Source organism: Ischnura elegans, chromosome 2 (genome assembly GCF_921293095.1).
Source record: "Ischnura elegans chromosome 2, ioIscEleg1.1, whole genome shotgun sequence".
In the NCBI taxonomy this organism is placed as follows: Eukaryota; Metazoa; Arthropoda; class Insecta; order Odonata; family Coenagrionidae; genus Ischnura; species Ischnura elegans.
In genome coordinates, this window is record NC_060247.1 from 142,101,874 (window position 1) to 142,128,551 (window position 26,678).

The 26,678-nt window shown below is 42.4% G+C and overlaps 1 protein-coding gene across 11 annotated transcripts in view; it reads left to right on the plus strand.

Moving 5' to 3' along the window:
- The window catches only part of LOC124154723 (dedicator of cytokinesis protein 1), a 186,885-nt gene that overhangs the window by 94,730 nt on the left and 65,477 nt on the right, over positions 1-26,678 (plus strand). For all 11 annotated transcript variants that reach the window (XM_046528607.1, XM_046528614.1, XM_046528611.1 and 8 more), the window contains 2 exons: positions 13,262-13,390; positions 13,483-13,596. In XM_046528607.1, the coding sequence (XP_046384563.1) occupies positions 13,262-13,390; positions 13,483-13,596 (243 nt within the window). The remainder of the gene's footprint in view (positions 1-13,261; positions 13,391-13,482; positions 13,597-26,678) is intronic.

Below are 26,678 nucleotides of genomic sequence, written 5' to 3' on the forward strand. Positions count from 1 at the left end.
CCAGAGAGAAAGGAGCTAGGAGAAATGCCACCTCATCGAGGCCAATCTCACAGTTCTTATAGCCTCAACAATAAACTGCTCAATACGCCGGTACAGCGACACCATGGATAGACAGAGCTATCGCAAAATTGCAATGCAGTGTTGCATTCTTCAGGATAACAACAACTTTCGATGCCGTCAATAGGTTTATCAACTTACGAACAAGCTCTCGGAACATATCTTGCTACTGCACATGTACATGATTCAATTGTAAGCAGGGGCGCCGACTTATAAAAAATATTGGGGGGGCCCATATCAGGGGTCTTGCCCCGGGAAGAGGTTAAATTCAAATTGTCTCGCAGCACCGAAACACTATCATGATTCACACCACTTGTTTTCAGTAAACCTGCTTAGCCTTGTAATTACATATTTGTTTTAACACATTGTTGAATTTATTTTAAAAGGTAACTATCGTCAAACATGGGAAATAAAAATTATCAATATATTTTTGTGATTCCACAAAGCATAATATAACTTAATTATTTCCTTGAATCATTGAGGGGGCTCCGCCCCCCCAAACGAATCTTTGAGGGGGCTCGGGCCCCCTCAGGCCCCATGGAGTCGGCGCCACTGATTGTAAGACCACTTTCTCAAGAAACGATTTTCTGCCAGCCGCCATTCACGGTACGGCACATGGCGTTGCAGACAGTTGTCTCGCTTCAAAGTCGCCTGAATTTCACGCGAATGGCAGCCGGTGAAAAGTCATTCAGTCTGAAAGCGGTCTCAATGGAGCATTAAGTGTGTTTCATGCCCATTGCCGGATTGAAATGGGTGCTGAGCCGTCAATGGCGTGATTCGACTCTTTTGAAGACATCAATAGGGACCAATAGTATGTTGAAAGAACGGCCCCTTGCCTATTCCAACGCTTTCATATCTCCTTTCTGGCTAAGGCCAACTCCCTCCATTTTATTTTTTGCCTCTTTTAGGGCCGGTTTTATAATGTCTGGTTAAACCTCACGTTAACTAACGTGGAGATAACGGTAACGTGGAGTTTAACGAGAGGTTGGGTTTTATAAAGCAAATCCTACCGCCAGTTGGCTGATGGGAACTTTAACGAGAGGAAAGCGTAGCTACTGTAATTCTCATACCAACAATTGATCGCAAAGTGAAACAGACGAAAGTCAAAATTGAAAAAAATCGAGTTGGAGAGTGGTGAAAGAATTGTTTACGTTTGTTTTGAAGTGATGGTTAGCTTTGAAAACGAAGATGACGCCAATATTTTCGGTTTTAATCGTTGACGATCTTATGGTCAATCATCAGTGTGTCGTTAAAATAAAAATACTCGCCTCGATTTGTGAATATTTGGCAAATACAAGTGTTAATTGTATGAGTGCTGCTATACGTGTAAACCATAAATTTCACGGAGATAATGAATTACTATTTGTTAATGGATTGAATCAAGGTGGAGTCCCTTTGCAAGAAATAGTGGTAAATTAACCTTGTTTGTGCTTATTATTCGAGAACGAAGATTCTCATTTGTATAATGAAACCAATTGAAATGGTTTTCTATTGAGTACGCCACCAGAGCGATTTTAGGAACATTTTGAGGCTACAATTTAATCATAATGACGATAAATTTTAATCATACTTTTGCAGTAAGATATATCTTCTTAGCGTTAGTATGGCCCCTACGCTAATTTATTATCATCTCTGTGTTCCCTACGGAATTAGGAACAACTTGCAATTTGTGAATAATCAAAGCCTTTCCCGTTTTCAAAGTACTCACCATGGCCATAATTTAAATAACAGAATTTATAACCAACCACCGTCTAATAGAAAAATTCATCAGTGTTCATTAAAACGATAACGAGGCTTCTGTCACAATGATGTCATTGTTATGATCAATTCATGGTAATTCCTTTGATGATTTTTGTGTTTTTATAGATCATTTTCAGTTTTATTAAAATTTTCACAATGAGGAGGTATATTCAGCCATGTGCCACTCGTGTTACAGACACGAAAAGAATTGAGCCATATAATTGTCAGCTAGCAGCAGATATTTCATAACTTTAAATTATCTCATCTTTTTTATGATTATATATATATATACTGTTAAGAAGCAATATGTTTCATGAAATCCATAATCTCTGGCAAATAAATTTTCAATAAGGGACAGAACTAAGTTTAAATTTCTTCATTAGAGAGACCAAAATCTATTGCATGACACCAAGTAGCCCTTACCATTGAAGTATAAAGTGAAACATATTTTGATACTGGCTGTCAATAGTGTAGTTGATATTGTAATAGGGATGACTGTGAGTCTCTATGGTAATGCCATTGAGAATGTATTCATTGCCATTTTAAATTGAATGGATGTTCAGAAATCACTGATTATGAACATAGCTTCACAGTCTAAAATTAAAATTAGAGAAGAATGAATAAAGTTTGAATAACTTATGCATAACCCTACCACAGTTACTTCAAGGGCTCCTGCTATCCAATTATTAAATAAATGTACAGTTTGCAGCAAACCTTTCATACTTTACCAGTAGGCTGCATGTTGTTATAAAAATATGCATCTGTAACAAATATTGCAACTCTTTTTGGCACATAGCTTGGGATGGGGGATCTATTCTTTATGTTAATACTATTTTTGCAAACCTTGTGTAAGAATAAGTTTTAAGTGCTAACGTAACTAACTTCATATCTAATCAACAGCAATGGCTTGTATTGTATTTAAGATTTAAGGAAAAGAGATGGGGTGCAAAGATATTAAAGTTGCTGGGTTCAATTTATAAAAAATCTGTCGAAAAACATATATAATCAGAATGAAAGCATTAAATTTCAACTCTCAGTGGTGTTTATGAATACTATACTATACATGTGATAGATATTTTCTTTTATTCTCAGCGCACAAAATATGAAGCTTTCATTGAACATGTTTTAAATATTTAGCAGAGTACTAAATTATACAAAGACAGTAGTGGATCCAGGATAGGGACAAGGGGGTTGGACTAGGTGAGGTTAAAATTCCAGCTGTAGTGGGGGTTGGAAATAAACCACCATTCTATCTAGTGTAAAGTGGATGGTACCCAAGGGGAGCAAATTGGATACCCTCCTTAGCCCCCCCCCCATGTATCCGTCACTATACAAATATACTGTTATTTATATAGCATTTAAAGAATTTATTTGTATCAAATGCAAAGCGTAAGGATTCCATCATGATGACTCCTTCATTGCAACTGTCTTTTTGGGATATGGGTTTTCAATGGAATTATGTTGTTACATGTTGTCACAGTAAGTAATTTTTTTACTACCTACTTCTGGGGTAATCCTTTTGAATGCTGTACCAAGTAATCTCTGAATGCACCACACTGACATCACTCACTTATAATTAATGTATGTGCTTCCATTATCATAAATGCAATAATATGACTTCCTCACAGAATTTTATCGTACCATGTTCTATTTATGAAGTGATTATAGAAGCAATTTCCCTTACATCCACTCCACTTTCACAAATTTATTAAGAAAATTTGCCTTTGTGACATGAACATAGACTGTTTCTCATTACATATGTTGCAGCTATGCATGTTAAAATATATCTCTAGTGATGCAGATCGGAGCGAGACAGATGAGACAGCGATAATCCTTGGAATAAATAAAAAGAGGAGAATTAAAGGGATAATCACAGTACCAAAGTGCAAATAGAAGTCTGGTTAAGATATATGGAGTAAGGTTTGCTATGGAACTGGTATTTTTGACCCAGAAGGAGGATAAGAATAGAGGTATACAGGAATGTATAGATAATATTGACAGGAAAAGGAAGTAGGAAGTGCTAGCTAGACCTGATAAGTGAGGTGAGGGAATAATTGCAGGAGATGAATTAGATATAAATGATGTAGATGAAGTGTATATCAAGCTTGAAATGCTGACAACAGTGATTAAGGTAAGGATTTTGAGTAACAAGCAAGGGCAGGGAGACAATGGTTCTGGAATAAATGGAATAACCATGTATGTTACAAAAAACTATGTCAACCTTAATGAGTAGATCACTTCTAACAGTAAGTAATGGAATGAGATATCTAGTCATGCATTATTATAAGTGTTGATGATATTATACCTAATAGATTTTTTGAACGTATGTACTCATTAGTGACAGTTCAATGGATGGAGCATGAAAAAATTAATAAAAGCTACGTATGGGATTGACATCCCAAGAAACTAACGAGTGTACCAGATATGTGATATAAATTGGCTGTTATAGGAATATGTCTTCACTTATCCTTTGAAGACTTATTAAACATATTAGTTAGTTAAACGTTGACAAGTAGTAGTAAGGGTTAATATTTTAGGAAGAAACCATACCAAGGATCCCACTTAAGACTTTGAAAGAGTTATTAGTAAAATTAGACATTGCAATATTTCCACTGATTTTATTATAATAAAACTCAGTGGAAATACTGCAATGTCTAATTTTACTAATATGAAGAACTTCACCATATCTTGCTCAATATCATACAAAATACTTTGAAAGAGCTTATCGATGAAAAAATTTCAGTAGTCACTGATAAGCATGGAAAATAATGAATGTAATGGTGGTGAATGCAGTCATTTCCTGTAAATTCAACCTCATGAGCAAATACATATGTACACAGACAACAGCTTTCCCCAATTGCAAGCAAGAGTAGCCCAGCTGGCTCAATATTGTAAGAAATACAACTGACTCTGATTGTTTCAAACATTCCCTTAGCAGACAATGCTTGAGAACCTCAATAAATATATTCCCTTAGCAGACAATGCTTAAGAACCTTAAAATAATATTTCTTTGATTAATCTGGCTTTGATGTTCCATGAGTCTTCAGGTGCAAGGGTCCAAATTCTCTCCTTGAATTAAGGCTCAAATGTGTGGAATAAAATCAAACTTTTTCAGGATAAAGTATCGAATTGTTTACTTTCACCATATTAAAATATTCAAACCTGAAATAAGATAAGTATTGGTAACCAAATTGGCACTCTTATATTTTAACATGAGGTATCTAGATGGGCACCACTGATTCTATGGCTCTGAAGCTACTTTTGATGGCAGATGCACCACTGATTCTATAGCTCTGAAGCTACTTTTGATGGTAGATAATTTGCTAGGAGGTTTTAATAGTACATAACCTATGTTTGGCTACGAACTGCACTTAGGCAATAAAGTCGCATTTTTTTCCGTTGAAGGCTACACATTAGAACACTCAGAGACGAGAAGACTTCTCTTGCTTACGGTGCCTTTCCAAATCTTTTTCTATCAAAATAATGAGAAGTCATTACTTAGTCACAAAAAGTACAATAATTAGTAAACTTCCACACTCTAAAGGCTCATTTGCCTAACAAATTCCTTAATATGTCATACCATCTCATGAGCAAATCAGTCATTCTTACTTTTTTACCCACACGAGCTGTATTGGTTGCATCAATTTGCCTTTCTCAGCTTCCAAAGAAAACTCAAACAGTATCTTGTATACATTACGTACGAAACATGCAAAATCCTTTCTTTTTCACGCAATCTTTCACTTGCCTCACTTATTCCTACATATTTATCTCCAAGAAATACCAAGCCGTACACCAGATATTGTTAATGGACTTACCTACAATTTTTTTTGTAGTACTTTGACAAACATATCTTTTGGAAAAGGAAATACGAAAATATTTTCACCTCATAACATATATCCTCACAATTGATTATAAATTCTATAGTGACATCAAATGCTAGTAAATCAGAATGCAATCAGTAAGTACGATCTTTTTCTCTCTTTCGATTGCCAAATACGAAACTTGGCTGTTCTTCTAATTCAAACTGTCTTTGTAAACACCGACACATTTTAAATTCGTTGATGAAGTCAGCAAAACCAGGTAATAACAGATTTCTATACCTACACTCCTGTTACACCTCCTTCTTTCTCTCCGATATGTAATTCTAATATTTTTCATCATCTCACTTGGCTGGCACAAATCATAACAAACTCCTACACCGGCACAAATATTGCATAACTTCAACATTTTCAGGGGTTTGGCACACGATCTCCGACTGCAGTCCATAGAATAGACAATATTATTTATTGGATGGTGATTATTATCAAACTTGTGATGTTTGTAAGGATTTCGTAGAGTATACCGTAGAATACGTCGAATAGCATGAAAACAGTGGTCCGTTCCGGATATATCACCGGTCTTATGGAAATATTTCACTTATTAAATTGCTAGTATGGTGCTAAAAATATTGGAAATTGATTGCTGATATCGTAGATACGGATAAAAACGGAGGATGCTGCGCTTGGTCGATTATTTCTTCCGTATATTATCGTAGGGTACTTCAGCATTTCAAAACATCCGCCATTTTCAACAATTTAAACTTCACGTTAACCTTTTACCCAAGGGAAATCCATGGTTTAGCTTGACTACCACTTAAACGCTCAGATTTGACTTAACCATCGATTATAAAACAGAATTTTGGGTCTTAACCGACGCTTAGCTTAAACTCCAGTTTAGCCAGACATTATAAAACCGGCCCTTAATGTTCAAGAGGCCTGGTCAGACAATTTGGACTGCTATATAAGACAGAATCCTCCACTTCACAAGCTTACACTTCTGTTTATATAAATATCCTCTTTTGTTTGTTTTCCATCTTTTGATCCAAATGAGATGCATCTTAGGAGACCCTAGCCTGTTGCATGCAAATTTTTGGACCAAATGCGTTTGCATCAAAATTTTTGGTCTTGGTCCAAAAATTTCTCTGTAAATTTGACCTTGGGACACCGGCTTAGTTGGACATTTGAGATATGAAATATACAATTATGGATTATAGACAGCATTTCCCTTAATTTGCAATTGGTTAACATTTGAAGAAGCTTCTAAAATTAATCGAGAGTTTTTTTTTTCCTGCCGCTGATAATCGTCTGCATGCTAGAGCAGGCATCCAAGTATACTTGAAATATTCCTTGTCAAAAATAAATAAAATAATATCCTTTTACGAAGAAGGTTCAAACAGAAATAATAAGCCCGGTTTAGCCTTGCATTAAAATAAAAAAATCTGGTGTTTTTGCATCCAATTAATTTTTTTAAAAAGATCACGGAAAACGTCAAAGAGGAACTCATGCTTGAATAAGAGCCACAACACGGATAAACCGCAGCCAGATAATCGGTAGTCTGCTGTATTTTGTTTTCTTTTATGATGAGGCAATGTAATTGAGTGTCTACTTTTTGGGAGGGGGGTGTCCAGACCGTCCCTCGTTACGACACTGGGTTTTGGGCCTTACTGCTTCAGGGATAGTGTAACGCCATAAAGTAACCCTCTTACAACTACCAATGCCAAATCTCAGAACCCAAAAGACGAGGGTAGTACCGCTTTACATAAATTTGCTCGCGACTAGCTAACAGTGGAGAAATCATTTAATTAAAACTAAAAGAACCACGAGGATTCGTCCGGGACACCTCACGCAAGGGATCAATAAACCAAAAGAAAAGAGAATCACTTCTATAAAACAAATCGTACCACAACTTGGGCATTTATTTAACAATTGCACCTTTTGAGTTTTTTACAAAATGACAGTTCCATTAAACAAAATAAGATTTTCCCTGATCCACACTAACGACTCCAATCCACTGACATCACAATTACCCCTGCACTCGACGAACCTCACACACATGAATAAATAAATTGGAGACAAATGTCCACTGAATAGTCCCAAATATGGGTTCCCCCAAAATTACAACAATAAATTGATCTTTCCCCTTAAACCAAAATGAAACCAACAGCCACATACCTTACGCTAACACACACACAATCATACAACCCACATACTCCGAAGTCCATGCTTCATCACTGAGAATTATCTCAAGTCAGGAGAGTTCAAGTTAGGTGCGTCCAGCGGGAAGGTTGCAGACCGAGAGAACGGTTTCCTTCGCCACGCTGACTACCTAGCACCCACAGTGTTGCCGTTTTTCCCAACACCGCATAGCAGACGACACAATTTGTTGTCTGTTCGGCCCGCGCGCGCTCTTCTCCATACGCGCGGGTCTTTAAACTGGCATCGCAGTTGGACCGCTGGCCGCCCGTCGCCCAAGTTACTCCGCCGTGGTCAGCCGCGGAAGTAAAGTGGCGATCTTCTTCAAGACTGCCCTCAGAGAGGACCAATCTCTTCGCTGCAGTCCTGCGGCATGCCTGTAAACTTCCAATTTATCTCCCTCTCCTCTCAACATTCATGCTCCACAAACACATAAAAGAAAACAAAGAAAACACATTAACACACATCACACACGTAACGTAAGTGGCTATCTGGCCTCAATGCTCCCCCCTTTTGGGACACGCGAGACGATACCGAAGAACAAAAGAAACAAGTGTAATGATTAATTACATAATGAAAGTAAAGTGGATTGAATTCCCAAAAAGAACATACATATTCATAGTTTCAATTAATAATCTCTTTACATTATTTCCATACATAATATATACATATTTTTTTTATACATTAACTTCTCCCACCTGCTCTTCGACCTCCAACCTTCCCGGACGCACTTTACGCATTACAATAGTTACATGTAGTTTCATCAGCAGCTGCCAGAGAGGTTGTGAGAGAACCCTCGCAGCTTCTGCGATGTTAAGCAAATATTTCTTGCCATCTGCCAAGAAAAAACCGAGTTTGGAAATGCAACACTCTGCACAATCTAGCGACCAGTTAGCTTTGTGGATGCAGAGAGGTTTTTCAGCCAGTACATCTAGTTGTGACTGACAGACACAACCGGTTGAAGGAAGAAAGTGTTGATACTTGTTCAATGTCGATGTTTATCTAGTGTAAATGATATTCAGGCTACTAGTGTCATTTTTAATTATTTACTTCATATCTTATTCCTTAATTAATTATTTTTTCCCCATAATTATTTAAACTATTCAATATTTTGACAAATAAATGTGTTTCACCGCATTTTATTTAATTGAAAGTGGTGTAAAATTAAAATGAAAGTGCTGTTTACATTGACCCAGTTGCGGATAGGGACAAGTATGGGGTAAACTCCCAGAAGTATTGTGGGTCCGAACAAAAATTGCCATTCCATCTAGTGTAAATTGGATGTCCAAGGGGGGGCCATAGCCCCCTTACCCACCATAGATCCACTACTGCATGCACCTCTAAAATTGAAGTAAGCATTGGCAAAATAAAAGAGTTATTATGCACCTAGTAATTGTACTACACAATACGCTAACAAGAAAGAAGTAATCTGAATGCTAGTGTAAATGTTGTTGAACATTTGAAAAATAAACTTCACGTTCTTCACTATAGGTTATAAAATTACCACATAAAAGTTAGTATTTTGAAGCTTTGAGGTAGTGATTCACCATGGAGTCAGATTACCTCTTCTACATGTGATGAATAACTAATAAAAGAAGTGCTAAGGATGAAAAAAGTAGGTTTCATAGACTATTGAAATAGGTAGTCGTAGGGACTAAGATTCTGTACATTTTGCCTAATGGAGCTTATTCACAGAAAGGTTATCGTGAGATAAATGCACTCTTGATCCTCTGGCTCTTAACCCCTTCACTGACGGATATTTCTCAACAAATATCACAAAAAATGTCATATTATTTTATTACATTTTTTAATTATTTACAGGTAGATATTAAATGAAAAACATTCATTTAAGTGTTTTACCAAGTCATTTATTTTAAAATTTACTCTTATTATATCACTTTTTAAAAAATTTCATGTATTCCTGCATAAAAATCGAGTAAAATATTTCACAATAAATATAGTCATAAAAATTACTCACTATAAAAACAGACGATGGAGTTAGAAAAATATTAATATAAACTCCAAATTTGAAACGGTAAAATATTATAAAAACTAAAAGTCTATTTTTATGTGGTACACTTTGAAACACCCACATTACAGTCAGGGCAAAAATAGCGACTCTACCTCCTCACCATTTTTCCACGCGCATCTCGCTTTCGGGAGCATACAGCACACTTCGGAGTTGGGTTTGACTTACTTTCCGTGGGTGGGATTATGTCTGGGAAATGCCTCTCGGTAATTCGGAGGGGATGAGCTTTTGCAGGTGGCCTACCTGCCTTAGGGGAGGGAACACTTGGGAAGTACAGTTCAATCATTTTATCTATTAGGTCCAGCCTGTATTGCAAATGTGTTTTATCACTATCTGTTTTTCGACATAAAACATATGAATTCCATAAGCAAATTTCCATCAAATGAAAAAATAATTTTTTATAATATTTTTTCCCTCTTTTTCTTGGGATTGGATAGTCAGCCAAATGCTGATCTACCCTGTCAACACCCCGCATTGTCTCATTGTAATCGATGACTACCTTTGGTTTCATAACCACTGCCCCCCTTTTCTGCACCTCTCTCATTTCCCTATTGTGAACTGTAGAGAGTAACGTTACTTCCTTTTTGTCCTTCCAGGGAAGAACAAAAATTTTTCCTTTACGGAAAGCTGCCACATCTCCTTTCTTCATTTTTTTCTTCTTCAGCCCCTCTGGCATCCCCTTTCGTGTTCTGCGCACAGTTCCATAAGTATCACAAGAATGAGAAACTAGTTCCTTGGCTAGTTGTGGAGAGGTATAATAATTGTCTGTCGTGACGCAATACCCTTTTTCAAATAGTGGTTTCATCAGTGACAATACCACTTGGGAGGACATTGGCTTACTTTCAAAGTCTTTGTCAAGAGTAGTGCCTTTCCCGGTATAAATGATTGTTGACCAGACGTATCCAGTGCTGGACTTGCAGAGGACAAAAGTTTTTATGCCGAATCTAGCTCTTTGTACAGTAATTCGCAGAGGAAATAAATGTTAGATGTGAACACTCCAAAAGACTCCGTAGAACTGACACTAGAATTTTATGGAATGGGAGTGTAAGTAACCCAAAACAGATAGTGGTAAAAGGACAGAGGCAAAGAAACCAAAACATGAGGGTCAGAGGCATTGGGAAGGGAAAAATGGTGAGAAAGAGTGTTTTGGGTCATGTGCGGCTGTAAAAAGGGAAAGTGGAGGGCAGTAGGGAAAAACCGATGAGGGTGCAGTGGTTGCATGAAAGGGAGATCGGAGGGGAGGAGGATGAAAAGGATGAAAGGGCGGCCGCGACAGTGTGTAAAAGGAAAGGCGGAGGGGAGAAAACAATGGATGAAGAGAAGGGATGGATAAACAAGGGGGTTGGGAGATAGAAAATATGCCTTCCCTGGAAGTGAGAAATTGCTGAATAGCCGAAGGTTCCATCTCAAATCTATGCACGGTCACAAATATTGACGAACTTACAGAAATGAAATAATAGTCAGTTGTATTTGTAGCTAAATAATAAACGGAAAACTAAAAAACAAAGATATAGTTGGTCATTATAAAGAAAAAAGACAGTAAAACATCACTGAGCAAGTTGATTTTCGGTGCGAAGATTTTGACACCATATTGCTGAAAATGAACATTATCAGAAAGTTCCCGACTACTGTTACGTAGTTTACAGAAATGGCTTTCGAACACGCGACCTTTGGAATAGCAGCTTGGACGTAATTTATTTACGAGGTCCCGTCAACTACAATAAAGAGTAAGTAATGATAGTTTTGCTTGGTAGTGTTTATAAAATGTTTCAAATCAATTTATTCACTGAATAAAGGTATTACAACATCCTTTCCGATAGCAAGATTCGAACGCGCGACCTTCAGAGTAGCAAGACGGCACTTGTCTGCCGACTCACTTCGGCTGCTCCAACGATTGATAAAAACTCTGTGTAAAGTCATCGCAGTTATTTATAAAGCGCATGGAATATGCTTCTATGTTCATTTATCATATCTCGACATACATTAGGTTTAGATACATAAACAATACGAGAAATAATAGATTTTTCCCCTCTTTTGGGCCTCGAAAAAATGTGGAAGTTTGCAGGATATCATGCATTGTGAAGACACGTATGCACTCTCGCGGCAAAACTATGTACTTCTAATAAGGGGACGAGATATCTCGTCCAGATCACGAAAGAAGAAGCGAACTTGACAAAGGACGAGTTAACTCGGCCGCGTCAGTTTTTGCGCGTCTTCCTAGGACGAGATATCTCGTCCGAATCAGGGAAGGGGTTAATAATGATATTGTATTTGGTTGTCTTTTAAGTCATTGCATATGTCCTATGGCATGGTATGATGTCTTTGTTTAAGAATGAAAATTTTTAAATTGGAAAATTAATTTCTTGAGTTACCTCTCCCTCAACAAAATAAGCAGAGGCAGTAGAATTAGCAGTTGGTTTAGCCTTAATTTGCCTTTCTTCTATCCATGGAAGTATTCAATTGGCTAATAGAGCAGTCCACTGACATGCTAAGAAAAGTTTTGACCCTGTTAGCGTTGAAAATTTCTCTTTGAGATAGTAATATTTATTTGCCATGGGATCTCATTTAGCAACAATGGATAGGGTTAGTGAAAAGTGGGGGTGAATAAAATTGAGGGGAAGCAGTGTAAAAATCATAGCCGGAGTGGTGCACAAATCGCAAATTTCAGTTCATGCATGCGAGTAATTTCCGTGGGATTATGAGCGCTCGTAAAAGCAGGTTTCTACTGTATACGTTTGCCATGATGTGATATGAACACCTCGCTTCACGTGAGAATACTTAGTGTTAATAGGGGATTTCTTGTTAAACAAGAGATGTATTGCCATTGGTATACTTTTGGTTACCTTGGGCTGACTTTTATTTCGAGGTTATTTTGGTGTTTTGTTTAATCACACGGTCCTCCATTTCCAAGGGTAGTTCAAATTATCTCTGAAAAAATCATCCTTCTCATAGCTGACGTCCCCGGGATAATGGCAATTGTATAGTGCCCTACTGTCAATTTGCTTGTTATTTCTTTCCTAATTCATCCTATAAAATGTTATTCCTCTAATGAGATTTCAATGGCTATAGGATTGAGAACTAAGATAAATGCATTCAGTGAGAAAACAGTGATGACATAATTGAGTGACTGATGTGATGGCTTTCCTATGATCATTTTCGTCCTTTGGTCAAAGTTTTTACCCTAGATATTAAGCTTTCGAAACCTGAAGAATTTATAGATGGTGCAGTGTTTGCACATATTTGCTATCTATCAGTTTTGTGTACTTTTTTTTTGCTCAATCAAAGGAGTTGCCCATAAATTCAAATAATCCCATGTTTTGCGGGCCATTGTCCTTTATGAATGCATTTTGGCCATGCTTGTATGCATTGCGATTTTGTTTAAACAAATTATAATTTGAATTTTATGTCATTCTTCCCTTTTCAGTTTGAGAATGAAATGATAGCAAAGTTGGACATATTGGTGGAGGGGGGCAGGGGTGATGAACACTACAAGGACCTCTTCTACACTATAATGTACTCGCATTGCGACAGCCATGCGACCATGAAGGACCTGGTGAGCAGCACTCTCTCCCTTAAAAAATTCCCAGCAAATGCTCCCCAAATGTCATGTCAGACTTCTACATGTATTCTTTTATGATTTTTCAGGGAATAAAATTTGTAAAAACAGTGACAAGGTTGATGGAGCGTCTTTTGGAATACCGATTTATAATAAATGATGAAAACAAAGAAAATCGAATGAGCTGTACTGTCAACCTTCTGGTAAGTGTGATGAAGTTTGATAATTTTATGCATTGAAATTCTTCATTTTTTGTTACCACCGTATCAGCTGCTGTGGTTAAAGGTTAGTGGTTTATTTTGTCCGTACAGTAGAACCTCTATCTATCATTTTTCGAGGGAATGGACGAAAAAAAAAAAGATACATGCGGGAAAGTTTGATGCTGTTGCTTATGGAGCGGGAGAAACACTGCATTTCAAGAATTGTATTGCAATTTTCATCATCTTTTGTTTTTCTCCTCATGCTTTTGCCGTGAAAGTCACACCCATGCCTCGTTTAGCGCAAGGGATGCATTCCTTGGGGTCTTTGCACCATACGAATTTGCGTTATATGAGAGCATTTTAACATTGGGAAGATAGGGATGCGTTCCCGGTAGCATAAGTATTGGGTATCGAATTTCCTATAAACCATGTTTATACCTACCGCTGAACAACTCTGCACCGTATTCCTGAGATGCAGAGGGCCTACTGCTGCTGGGAAGGAATGAAGCCATTGTCCCATTGAGACTCTCTCTCGGGCCCTTTTACACATTGATGCTTTTCATACGCAACTGGGCCTCCGCTCCCTGCTGGCCTTGAAGACTGGACAGGTGAGCCCTTTACGTGGTAGTCAATTCACTCGATAACCTATGACGGCAAAAATTACGTCTCAAACCTTATTGCTTTCAAAAAACTCATTTCCACTAGCTCCACGGTTAATTAATGATCTAAATTAACTATTGTCATTCTGTTACGGAGATGAGAAAAATGTCTTCGATGGGTCGGCTGTCCATATGCATGATGAGTAATGTTTATGCCCTTTGTGCAGCAATGGATTTCGACGAATATATAAACAAATAATAAAATATAAGGCAAGCAATACTATTAAAATGCATAAAATGAGTGTAATTTCATGTGTACTTAGCGCAAGTTCACATTTTATCTAGAGAGTTTTAAAGGTTATTTGACTAGGCTAAGCAGCGTTAGGGTGTTTCCCCGAGGAATGAATTTGCGCTTTATCGAAATTGCGCTAAGCGAGGCAAGGATGTTTATTGAAACATATGTATGCCATTTTCTTCCAATAGAATGAGGGTATGAATAGTTTATTTCTATTTTTTTTTTTTTTTAATAATATGTTACAATATAGATTAAGAACAGGAATTTGCTAAGGGAATCCTGCGATTCTTGATTCTTCTTGGGCTCTTAAGTTGAACAAATTTCACAAAAATTGCCCGCTTTGAATTTTTTTCGAAATTAAGCATGTTAAAACTAATGCCACACCTTCTGTAGTAATTCAGTAGAAACAGAAATTTACACTATTGTTATGCAGTCTATTATTGTTAATTCTTGGCAACTTCCATGACTCAGTTGCATTATTTGTGGCTGATACGATACAAACTGGCGGATCCTGTTTTTCGTCAAAATTGTGTTAAGGTGTGATTATAAAGAAAAAAGAATCACCGAGTTACCTCGAGATATTTACAATATACATACAGCAAAACCTATAGAGTTTGATACCAAAAGGAGAAATGGAACCACCTGTGACGCCGAAATTAAGATTGCTTTTTTGAACGTGCGGCACAGTTCACAGCTCACTGTTGGCCATGGAGAATATCGTGCTTGACAGATGTTGGACGTTGAATCTTTTAAAGAAGTTAAATTGCATTAAAGCTATAGTATGTTAGTGCCACATATCATTTCAATTTCATACAAACTAATTTCTTCACTTTCTTACAATATTTATCGTCGTTATGATACAAAATGGTGGACCCTCTTTTCTGTCGAAATTTTGTGTTCATGTACAATTATAAAAAAAGGATCACTGAGTTACCTCGAGATATGTACGCCACATATACAACAAAACCTATAGAGTATGATACCTAAAGGAGAATTGCGACCACCTGTGACGCCGGAATTAAGATCAATTTTTCGAACGTGCGGCAGTTTGGAGCTCTCCTCCAGTTAAGCTCTCTGAATGAAGTGATCCTGGGTGCACTCATGGCCTTCCCTCCAGCCGCTACCAAGGGGAAGAGTCATGAGATGAATGCTCCGGGCTGGTATGATCTCTGCTCACACAAGACGTACCAGCATATTCACCCATGGGCAGTGTCACTTACTTCCTGCATATTCTGGCTCCTTTGATGCATCCCTCGTTGTTGTGTCTCTCGGTCTCACCTCCGTGATGTTCACTGCCACGACTCCCATCCTTATCTCCATAACAATTGGACACGACCCCTGCAGTCCGCCCTAGCGTGGGTGGTAGCTCCGTCAACCTCCCTTGGCCACAATGGGAATTCTCGCCTCCACCTCCGCGTGCTCCTCCCTTCCACTTTCGGGTGGACAAATTACGCGTCCACCAACTGTGAATATGTCTCTGCTCACGTCAATTATTGCCCCATTTTTGCTGAGGAAGTCGATTCCTAAAATTCCCTCATGACCCGCCAAACTGTCCACAACCTGAGCCTTTAGGTTATACACACTATCGGTGATACCGAGTGGAACCACCACCTCTCCAAAATTGCAAATAAACCCTCCATTCAATCCCTTTATCCTGAACAGAGACCTCCTTGGTGTTCGGCCCCCACAGCGCCTTTCAGTTTTAAGGCTCACTTGCGCCCCTATATCCACCAACATTCGTCGCCGCATGCCTCCACACATCACAGTCACCTCCAAATCCTTCACATCTCCCTCGCAGTGCACACACGGGAGTACGATCCTCAATTGGGGCCGTTGTGGGCGACTCGCTCGGCCCCAGAATCGTTTAACGACATCTCAGCTCGCTGGCTAAAACTACTCTGTCCTTGTGCCCGGCAGCTTCTGGCCCAGTGCCCTTCCTTCCTGCACTTAAAGCGCTGCATTCTGTTTACCCTCTGTATACGGTCGGTCCCTTGCGAGATGCCCAAAGAGGCCACAAGCGTGACAACCTCCTTCATGGGTCGAAATGCCATGAGGTTGCAAGGTATAAGGGGTGTCACATATTAGACTCTCGTCTTAACGTGACTCGGTATCCAGCTCTTCTGTTACCCCGAGAGAGAAACCGAGGTGATGCGAGAACGGCAAGCGGGCACTCTTGCAATATTCTTTATATTTTCAAACTCTGTATTACATAACTAGAGGTCCGTGAAAGTGGTTTTATTTTTTGCTAAAATTCGTTTTAAAACCATGTGATTTTGGTGTTATAGAAAATCTTGGCAGTGTTATTATAATGTTACATTTTTCCCGGTGTATAGGCGTTTTATTATTTTATGGTACTTGTTTCATTAATACCTATACTTTTATTAAGCATTTTACTTAACATTTAACACAATTTCGATAGCACAAAATTTCTGATAAAACAACATGAAAGAAGTGGTTCAATTTATATTGGTTCAAGGTATATGAATGGTTCAAGTATGTAGTCTTAGCTAATACAATCAGCAAACGGCAAAATCCCCACTACCTTATCTATATTATATACAACCCGATGTGTGACAGATACCTCACTCATTGACCACTCATTCACGTATACAAATTCCCGACCACTTCCGGACGTGCTGGGAAGACGAAATTTTTACAGGTCGTGGAGAAAAAATATTCATCGGGGGGAAAAGTCCGAAAACTCGAAAAAGTCGATCGGTTTTCGAGATATATCGATCCGAATTAACATTGGAGCCTTATGGGACTAAAACATATTCCATTATTTGCCTACTTAAAAATGTCACGGGAACATGAAATTTCACTGACGGAAACTAGATTTTTTGGCCGATTTTTTGATGCGAAACATTTTGCCATATTTTGATTGAAAGTATTTTTTATAATTTTTTTAAATTTCCAATGCTTTTCTTATGGGCCGAATTTCGGAATTTTTTTCACCCGTTTGCAATAATCGTAGGACAAATTCCTTCAAATACAAGATACTAGATTTTTTTCTCAATTTTTTGGCTATCTTCATGTATCCAAAAGACGAAAGAATTTCGAGTTATTAACGATTACGTATTTCCATTGAAATTGCGACTCCTACAACGTTTGGTAACTTACAACACATCCGCCGTGAAGTTTGCATTCCCTCAACACACAATTTTAAATATTTCCGAATTTTTTTTTACCACTTTCCGACGTGGTACGGACACCAAATTCAGGTGATTGACGTCTTTCTCGTGCCCCTACGCGCCGCTACCAGGAGAACGCAGAATAATTAATTTTAACGGGTGACACCGTAGAAAAAGCATGCTTATACTGCAGCTACAGAGCCGAAATTTTTATCCAAGGTAAACGATGCCGCGTTATACAGAAAAAGCACTTAAGGTCCCCAGAAAACCCCCTGTGACCCCCCCAAAAAAATAAAAATTACTTAATAAGTCGTATATTTCGTGTACCATTCATCCCAGTTGTATCGTTTTTATTGATTCCGAATGGGAATTGTGTCGGCTATATTCACCCGTCATGTTCAATTATCTTGCCCCAATTACACACCCGCAATAAAACTTCAAATTTTTAAATGTACATTTCTTAACAAAATAGTAGAGTAAAAAAGGGGTTCCAGGACAAGGACACCTAAAACCGATTTTTTTAACCACTTCCCCATAAGGTACGGCTACGAAATTCACAACAGTTATGCCTTATTACAGCGCCTATGCACCGCTATGTGGAATACACAGAATTGGTAATCTAAATGTGAGTAATACGGGAGAATTCATTGTTCCCCTACACTAAGTTCGCTGGAATTTTTACTGTAGGTAGACAAAGACATTTTATGCAAGAAAACCCCTCGATATTTCACGTGGCTTACAAGAAGACCAGGGAAAAAATTATTTTTTTTCTGTGAATAGCATGTTCTTCGGTGTTTTCGCATATTTTAGCAGTAATTCCCTTCTCCTATGACTCATCGCTAAGGAATTTATTTGGATGATTGCGACCGTTGTCAGTATATTCATAAAAAAACCCTGGAAACCCCCCGGACCCCCTTCAAAACATCGTCATAAGCAAAAATGCCACAATCACGGCTAGCATGCGTCTACATTCAGCCACATTATCCCACGGCAGCCTTTGTAAACGATAGGGGAAAGCTGGTAGTACGCATTGCTCTGTGAGGAGTGAAAACCCTGGCGGCTAAGCTGACCCCGCCCCAGGAACGACGGAGACATTCCAAGGAGTCAGATGCGCGGAAAACCTCCGAGAACCCTCGGGCGGCAAATCCGCTCCAACACGTGGAGCAGCCGAATGCGTGTCTTACGAGGGGGGAGGGCGCCGATAAAGCTTGGGCGGCGAAGCCGCACAAAAACAAGGAACGGCGAAGCCGTTCCGAGGAGTCGACGGTTCGGTTGGACACAGTAAACCTTGGGCGGCGAAGCCGCCCCATCACGCGGAAGGGCGATGCCGTTCCCAGGATTCGACGCCTCGGGGGGACACGGGTAAACCTTGGGCGGCGAAGGCGCCCCATCACCAGGAAGGTTACGGGGGGAGGGCGCCGATAACCCTTGGGCGGCAAAGCCGCCCACAGACGAGGAACGGCGATGCCGTTCCGAGGAGTCGACGGCTCGGGGGGGCACAGTAAACCTTGGGCGGCGAAGCCGCCCTATCACGTGGAAGGGCGACGCCGTTCCCAGGATTTGACGCCTCGGGGGAACACGGGTAAACCCTGGGCGGCGAACCCGCCCCATTACGAGGAAGCTTACGAGGGAGGGCGCCGATAACCCCTGGGCGGCAAAGCCGCCCTCACGCGAGGAACAGCGCAGCCGTTCCGAGGAGGAGATGGCTCGGGGAAATAGGTAAACCTTGGGAGGCGAAGCCGCCCCATTACGAGGAGATAACCCTTGGGCGGTGAAACCGCCCACAGGCGAGGAACGGCGCAGCCGTTCCGAGAAGTCGATGGCGCGGGGGGACCCAGGTAAACCTTGGGCGGCGAAGCCGCCCCATCACGAGGAAGGGCGATGCCGTTCCCAGGAGCCGACGCCTCGGGGGGACTCGGGTAACACTCGTGCGGCGAAGCCGCCCTCCCACGATGAACGGCGAAGCCGTTCCGAGGAATTAGCGGGTCTCCGTCACAGGGCTACGTCGATACCTGGGCGGCGAAGCCGACCCCTGACGAGGAACGGCGAAGCCGTTCCGAGACGTCGGGGGTGGGACGGCGAAGCCGTCCGGTGGGGGCAGCCGGCGAAGCCGGATGCGGGTCGCCGATAACCCTTGGGCGGCGAAGCCGCCCACAGGCGAGGAACGGCGAAGCCGTTCCGAGTCTATATTATATACAACCCGATGTGTGACAGATAGCTCACTTATCACTCATTCACGTATAGAAATTCCCGACCACTTCCGGACGTGCTGGGAAGACGAAATTTTTACGGGTCGTGGAGAAAAAATATTCATCGGAGGGAAAAGTCCGAAAACTCGAAAAAGTCGATCGGTTTTCGAGATATATCGATCCGAATTAACATTGGAGCCTTATGGGACTAAAACGTTTTATATTATTTGCCTACTTTAAAATGTCACGGGAACGTGAAATGTCACTGACGGAAACTAGATTTTTTGGCCGATTTTTTGATGTGAAACATTTTGCCATATTTTGTTTATAAGTATTTTTTATAATTTTTTTAAATTTCCAATGCTTTTCTTATGGGCTTATCTTTGGATTTTTTTAAAACCAACTTATAATCGTTGTAGGAATAAGTCCTTAACTTATGAGATACTAGATTTTTTGGTTGATTTTTTGGTGTGGTTGCCTTTGCAATTTTTTGTTTAAAAGTTTTTTTTAACAATTTAAAATTTCCAATGCTTTTCTTATGGGCTCACTTTGGGAATTTTTTTGACCAATTTGCAATAATCGTAGGACCAATTCAATTTCATGCAAGATACTAGATTTTTTTCTTAATTTTTTGGCTATCCTTGGATATCCACATGTTAATCGAACTTCGAGTAATTAACGATTATGTATTTTCATTGAAATTGCGACTCCTACAACGTTTGGTAACTTACAACACATCCGCCGTGAAGTTTGCATTCCCTCAACACACGATTTTAAATTTTTCGGAATTTTTTTTTACCACTTCCCGACGTGGTACGGACACCAAATTCAGGTGATTGACGTCTTTCTCGTGCCCCTACGCGCCGCTACCAGGAGAACGCAGAATAATTAATTTCAACGGGTGTCACCGTCGAAAAAGCATGCTTACACTACAGCTACAGAGCCGAAATTTTTATCCAAGGTAAACGATGCAGCGTTTTACAGAACAAGCACTTTAGGTCCCCCGAAAACCCCCTGTGACCCCCCCAAAAAAATAAATATTACTTAATAAGTCGTATATTTCGTGTACCATTCATCCCAGTTGTATCGTTTTTATTGATTCCGAATGGGAATTGTGTCGGCTAAATTCACCCGTCATGTTCAATTATCCTGCCCCAATTACACACCCGCAATAAAACTTCAAATTTTAAATGTACATTTCTTAACAAAATAGTAGAGTAAAAAAGGGGTTCCAGGACAAGGACACCTAAAACCGATTTTTTTTAAACACTTCCCCATAAGGTACGGCTACGAAATTCACAATAGTTATGCCTTATTACAGCGCCTATGCACCGCTATGTGGAGAACACAGAATTGGTAATCTAAATGTGAGTAATACGGGAGAATTCATTGTTCCCCTACAGAAAGTTCGCTGGAATTTTTACTGTAGGTAGACAAAGACATTTTATGCAAGAAAACCCCTCGATGTTTCACGTGGCTTCCAAGAAGACCAGGGAAAAAATTATTTTTTTTCTGTGAATAGCATGTTCTTCGGTGTTTTCGCATATTTTAGCAGTAATTCCCTTCTCCTATGACTCATCGCTAAGGAATTTATTTGGATGATTGCGACCGTTGTCAGTATATTCATAAAAAAAACCCTGGAAACCCCCCAGACCCCCTTAAAAACATCGTCATAAGCTAAAATGCCACAATCACGGCTAGCATGCGTCTACATTCAGCCAAATTATCCCACGGCAGCCTTTGTAAACGATAGGGGAAGGCTGGTAGTACGCATTGCTCTGTGAGGAGTGAAAACCCTGGCGGCAAAGCTGACCCCGCCCCAGGAACGACGGAGACATTCCAAGGAGTCAGATGCGCGGAAAACCTCCGAGAACCCTGTGGCGGCAAATCCGCTCCAACACGTGGAGCAGCCGAATGCGTGTCTTACGAGGGGGGAGGGCGCCGATAACGCTTGCGCGGCGAAGCCGCCCAAAGACTAGGAACGGCGAAGCCGTTCCGAGGAGTCGACGGTTCGGGTGGACACAGTAAACCTTGGGCGGCAAAGCCGCCCCATCACGCGGAAGGGCGATGCCGTTCCCAGGATTCGACGCCTCGGGGGGACACGGGTAAACCTTGGGCGGCGAAGGCGCCCCATCACCAGGAAGGTTACGGGGGGAGGGCGCCGATAACCCTTGGGCGGCGAAGCCGCCCACAGACGAGGAACGGCGATGCCGTTCCGAGGAGTCGACGGCTCGGGGGGACACAGTAAACCTTGGGCGGCGAAGCCGCCCTATCACGTGGAAGGGCGACGCCGTTCCTAGGATTTGACGCCTCGGGGGAACAGGGGTAAACCCTGGGAGGCGAACCCGCCCCATTACGAGGAAGCTTACGAGGGGGGGCGCCGATAACCCCTGGGCGGCGAAGCCGCCCTCACGCGAGGAACAGCGACCCCGTTCCGAGGAGGAGATGGCTCGGGGAAATAGGTAAACCTTGGGAGGCGAACCCGCCCCATTACGACGAGATAACCCTTGGGCGGTGAAACCGCCCACAGGCGAGGAACGGCGCAGCCGTTCCGAGAAGTCGATGGCGCGGGGGGACCCAGGTAAACCTTGGGCGGCGAAGCCGCCCCATCACGAGGAAGGGCGATGCCGTTCCCAGGAGCCGACGCCTCGGGGGGACTCGGGCAACACTTGTGCGGCGAAGCCGCCCTCCCACGATGGACGGCGAAGCCGTTCCGAGGAATTAGCGGGTCTCCGTCACAGGGCTACCTCGATATCTGGGCGGCGAAGCCGACCCCTGACGAGGAACGGCGAAGCCGTTCCGAGACGTCGGGGGTGGGACGGCGAAGCCGTCCGGTGGGGGCAGCCGGCGAAGCCGGATGCGGGTCGCCGATAACCCTCGGGCGGCGAAGCCGCCCACAGGCGAGGAACGGCGAAGCCGTTCCGAGGTGGCTACGGCTCGGGGGGGCACAGGTATACTTTGGGCGGCGAAGCCGACCACGGGCGAGGAACGGCGAAGCCGTTCCGAGAAGTCGTTGGCTCGGGGGGACCCAGGTAAACCTTGGGCGGCGAAGCCGCCCCACCACGAAGAAGGGCGATGCCGTTCCCAGGAGTCGACACCTCGGGGCGACTCGGGTAACCCTTGAGTGGCGAAGCCGCCCTCGCACGATGAACGGCGAAGCCGTTCCGAGGAACCAGCGGGTCTCCGTCACAGGGCTACCTCGATATCTGGGCGGCGGCGGGATATATCACAAGGAAGAGCGATGCCGTTCCCAGGAGTCGACGCCTCGGGGGGACTCGGATAACCCATGGGCGGCGAAGCCGCCCACAGACGAGGAACGGCGAAGCCGTTAGGAGGAGTCGACGGCTCGGGGGGACACAGTAAACCTCGGGCGGCGAAGCCGCCCCATCACGATAAGAGCGATTCCGTTCTCAGGAGTCGACGCCTCGGGGGGACTCGGGCAACCCTTGGGCGGCGAAGCCGCCCTTCCACGATGAACGGCGAAGCCATTCCGAGGCACTAGCGGGTCTCCGTCACAGGGCTACCTCGATATCTGGGCGGCGAAGCCGACCCAGGGCGAGGAACGGCGAAGCCGTTCCGAGGAGCCGCGGGTGGGACGGCGAAGCCGTCCGGCGGGGGCAGCCGGCGAAGCCGGATTCGGGGGGGTTTTAGGGGGCGTAGCCCCCTAACGAGCGCGCGCAGCGCGGCGAGTCCCACCTATATACAGCCCTTGTGGTGACTGACTCATGGATACAAATTCCCGACCACTTCTAGAAGTGCTGGTGAGCTGAAATTTGGCACGCGTGCGGGGAAACCGAAATGATCCGGAGGAAAAATCCGAAAACCGGAAGTTTCCGCCACGTGTCGTCGCTAGGACGACAAAATGGCCGAAATCGGGCTTTTTCCGGTGACCGTCTTTCGGTTTTTATTTTACTGCGTGCGAACCGTGCGTGCCACGCGAGTCGTTAATGCATTTTTTGAAAGCTGATGAACGTAGGCACGTAATTAAGTAAATTTATTAGTTTCCATTTGAGAAAATTACAGCCAAAATGGCGTCCAAAATTTGATTTTTCGAAAAAAATTTCAAACTTTCCCCTCCCCTCGACTTAATTTAAGGTGTTGGACAACGAAAATGATTATTATATATGCTCATAACATCGTCTACGAAATGTAGGTAACAATTTTCTTACATCGTGCTTGGTTACTCAGAAAAAAATTAAAGTATTCCGAAAATCACTGAAAATTACGATTTCCAAAAGATTAACACAAGGTTTTGTCAATTTTTACCCGACTGATTTCTTTCAAACTTTATAGTTATATACAACTATGCATTGTCTTTCAGAAAACATAAACATCTAGTAAATGATTTAATGGGTTTAAACGCGAAAAAATAAAAATGGCGGGCACTACTAACTTTTTTCGGGGACTGGTTTCCTTTTTTTTTTGTATTACTCCTGAAATATGGAGTTCATAGGGCACACTACTGTTAGATATGACAGTAAATGAATGTGACCATATGGTATCGTCATCTTTAACCCCCCCGAAACCCCCTAAAAATTAAAATTTGCATATAAGTAGCCTTTTCGGGTATTTTTCGTCACGATTCCGCCACTTGCCCAAGCCTTGCCACTCATCACTACGGTATTGATGTGGACAACTGATGACCCCTGGTAGGACAAACCTATAAACCCCCGGTAAACCCACATACACCCCCCTAAAAATAAAATTTTGCATATTAGTCTACTTTTTGGGTACTTTTCGTGAGTATACCACCGCTTCCAACGATTCATCCCCACGGAAATTATTTGAACGGATGATGACCACCTGGAATACACACATAAACCCCCGGAATCCCCCTGAAATACCCCCCAAATGTAAAATGTGCCATTAAGTCTCCTATTTGGGAACTTCTCTCAAACATTACGCCGCACTTCCCGTCCCCTCTGAGCTCTAGATCCGGAATATTTGGTGAGGGCGAGCCACCGTAAACCATACGGGAAAAATACCAGAAAACCCCCGATCACCTCCTGGAACATCGCCAAAAAAAATAAAAAAATTAAAAGTCGCCTTTCCGAGTAGTTTTCGTCACAATTTAACCAGTGCCCCCACCATTTATTAAAACCCCTGATAAGCCCGTGAAACCTCCCAAAACCATTTGCTAATAAATCGCCTCTCCGGTAAAAAAATCGTCAGACCACTGTTCCGCACCCCTAGGACTTATCGGCACGGAATTTATGAGAACGATTTGTGACCACTGGTTTAACACAAGTATAAACCCCCCGGTATTCCGTTGGAACCCCCGCAAAAAATGAAAAACTTGCCATTGAGTCTTCTTTTATGGGAACTTGTCGCCACTATTACTCCGCATTGCACTATCCTTTACAATCATCGCTACGTGATCACTGTGGACGATTAGTGACCGCATGCATAACACCTTAAAACCCCCGAATCCCCCTTGGCACCCCTCTCGGTGGAGAAGAGCATTAATGAGGACTAAGCGGAGCAGCCGCGGGGGGGCTCCTCGACCCCAAGGCGGCGAAGCCGCCCCACAACGAGGAACGGCGAAGCCCTTCCGAGGAGTGACTGGCGTAGGCGAGGGGGAGCTTCAGTAACCCTCGGGCGGCGAAGCCGCCCCGGTGTTCAAGCGGCGCAGCCGCTGTAGACTCCACCCATCTCAACTCACACTCAACCCCTGGGCGGCGAAGCCGCCCTCCAGCGAGGAACGGCGAAGCCGTTTCGAGGAATGAGTGGGGCGCCTCCCTACCCCCTGGCCGGCGAAGCCGGCCCCTTGCTGAGGTGAGATTACTCGCACGCTCCGCGCGCTCGTTAAGGGGCTCCGCCCCTTAAAAACCCCGGTTCCGGCTTCGCCGTCTACATTTGTGGTCGCTCGAAGACTTTTAAAGTTCGAATAATCTCACCTCAGCTAGGGGCCGGCTTCGCCGGCCAAGGGGTAGGGAGGCGCCCCACTCATTCCTCGAAACGGCTTCGCCGTTCCTCGCTGAAGGGCGGCTTCGCCGCCCAGGGGTTGAATGTGAGTTGAGATGGGGGACACTACGCCGCTTGAACACCGGGGCGGCTTCGCCGCCTTGGAGCGGCATTTCGGGTTCCCCGGACGCGTGCCAAATTTCAGCTCTCCAGCACTTCTGGAAGTGGTCGGGAATTTGTATCCATCAGTCAGTCAGTTACCCGAAGCGCTGTATATAATATAGATTCGAACTTTAAAAGTCTTCGAGCGACCACAATGTAGACGGCGAAGCCGGAACCGGGGTTTTTAAGGGGCGGAGCCCCTTAACGAGCGCGCAGAGCGTGCGTACACATGTGTATACTTCAAGAGCCATTCCGGGATTTTTGCATTGTCAAGTTTCTCTACACTAAATAAAGCCTTTAAAAATGCTTCTGTAGTGGAAACAACAAGCTCCTCCTTTCCTTTCTTTGAGTGAGTGACTGTGTGTTCAAATGATAGCTGTCGTTTTGTGGGTCCCCTTTCTTTCGCACGTTTATGAGTATCGCTACTGATGTGCTTTAACTAAGTGTCACATCTTTTGAATTAAAATCTTTTATCACAAACTTTGCACAGTAATACTCTGTCTTTCACATAACATCCTTCTCAACTAAATTCACTTACCCTGGTGTGAAGAGTATCACTAGCTTTTGGCATTTTAAAATTCCTATCCTTCGTTCAATATTGAAAGCTGGAACTACGATAAAAAAAACAGTCTAACCCCAAAACACAACCTATCACGGTGGTGTTTTCAAACTGAGTGCTGGGTAGCTGCAGTACTGTATAACTTACAAATTGTCTGAAATGTTTCATGTCGTGGGTTCCCTTTCGATACCCCTCACCCAGGTGTTGAGGGAAGATGGGACAGCAGCTAGATACAACAAAGTCGCT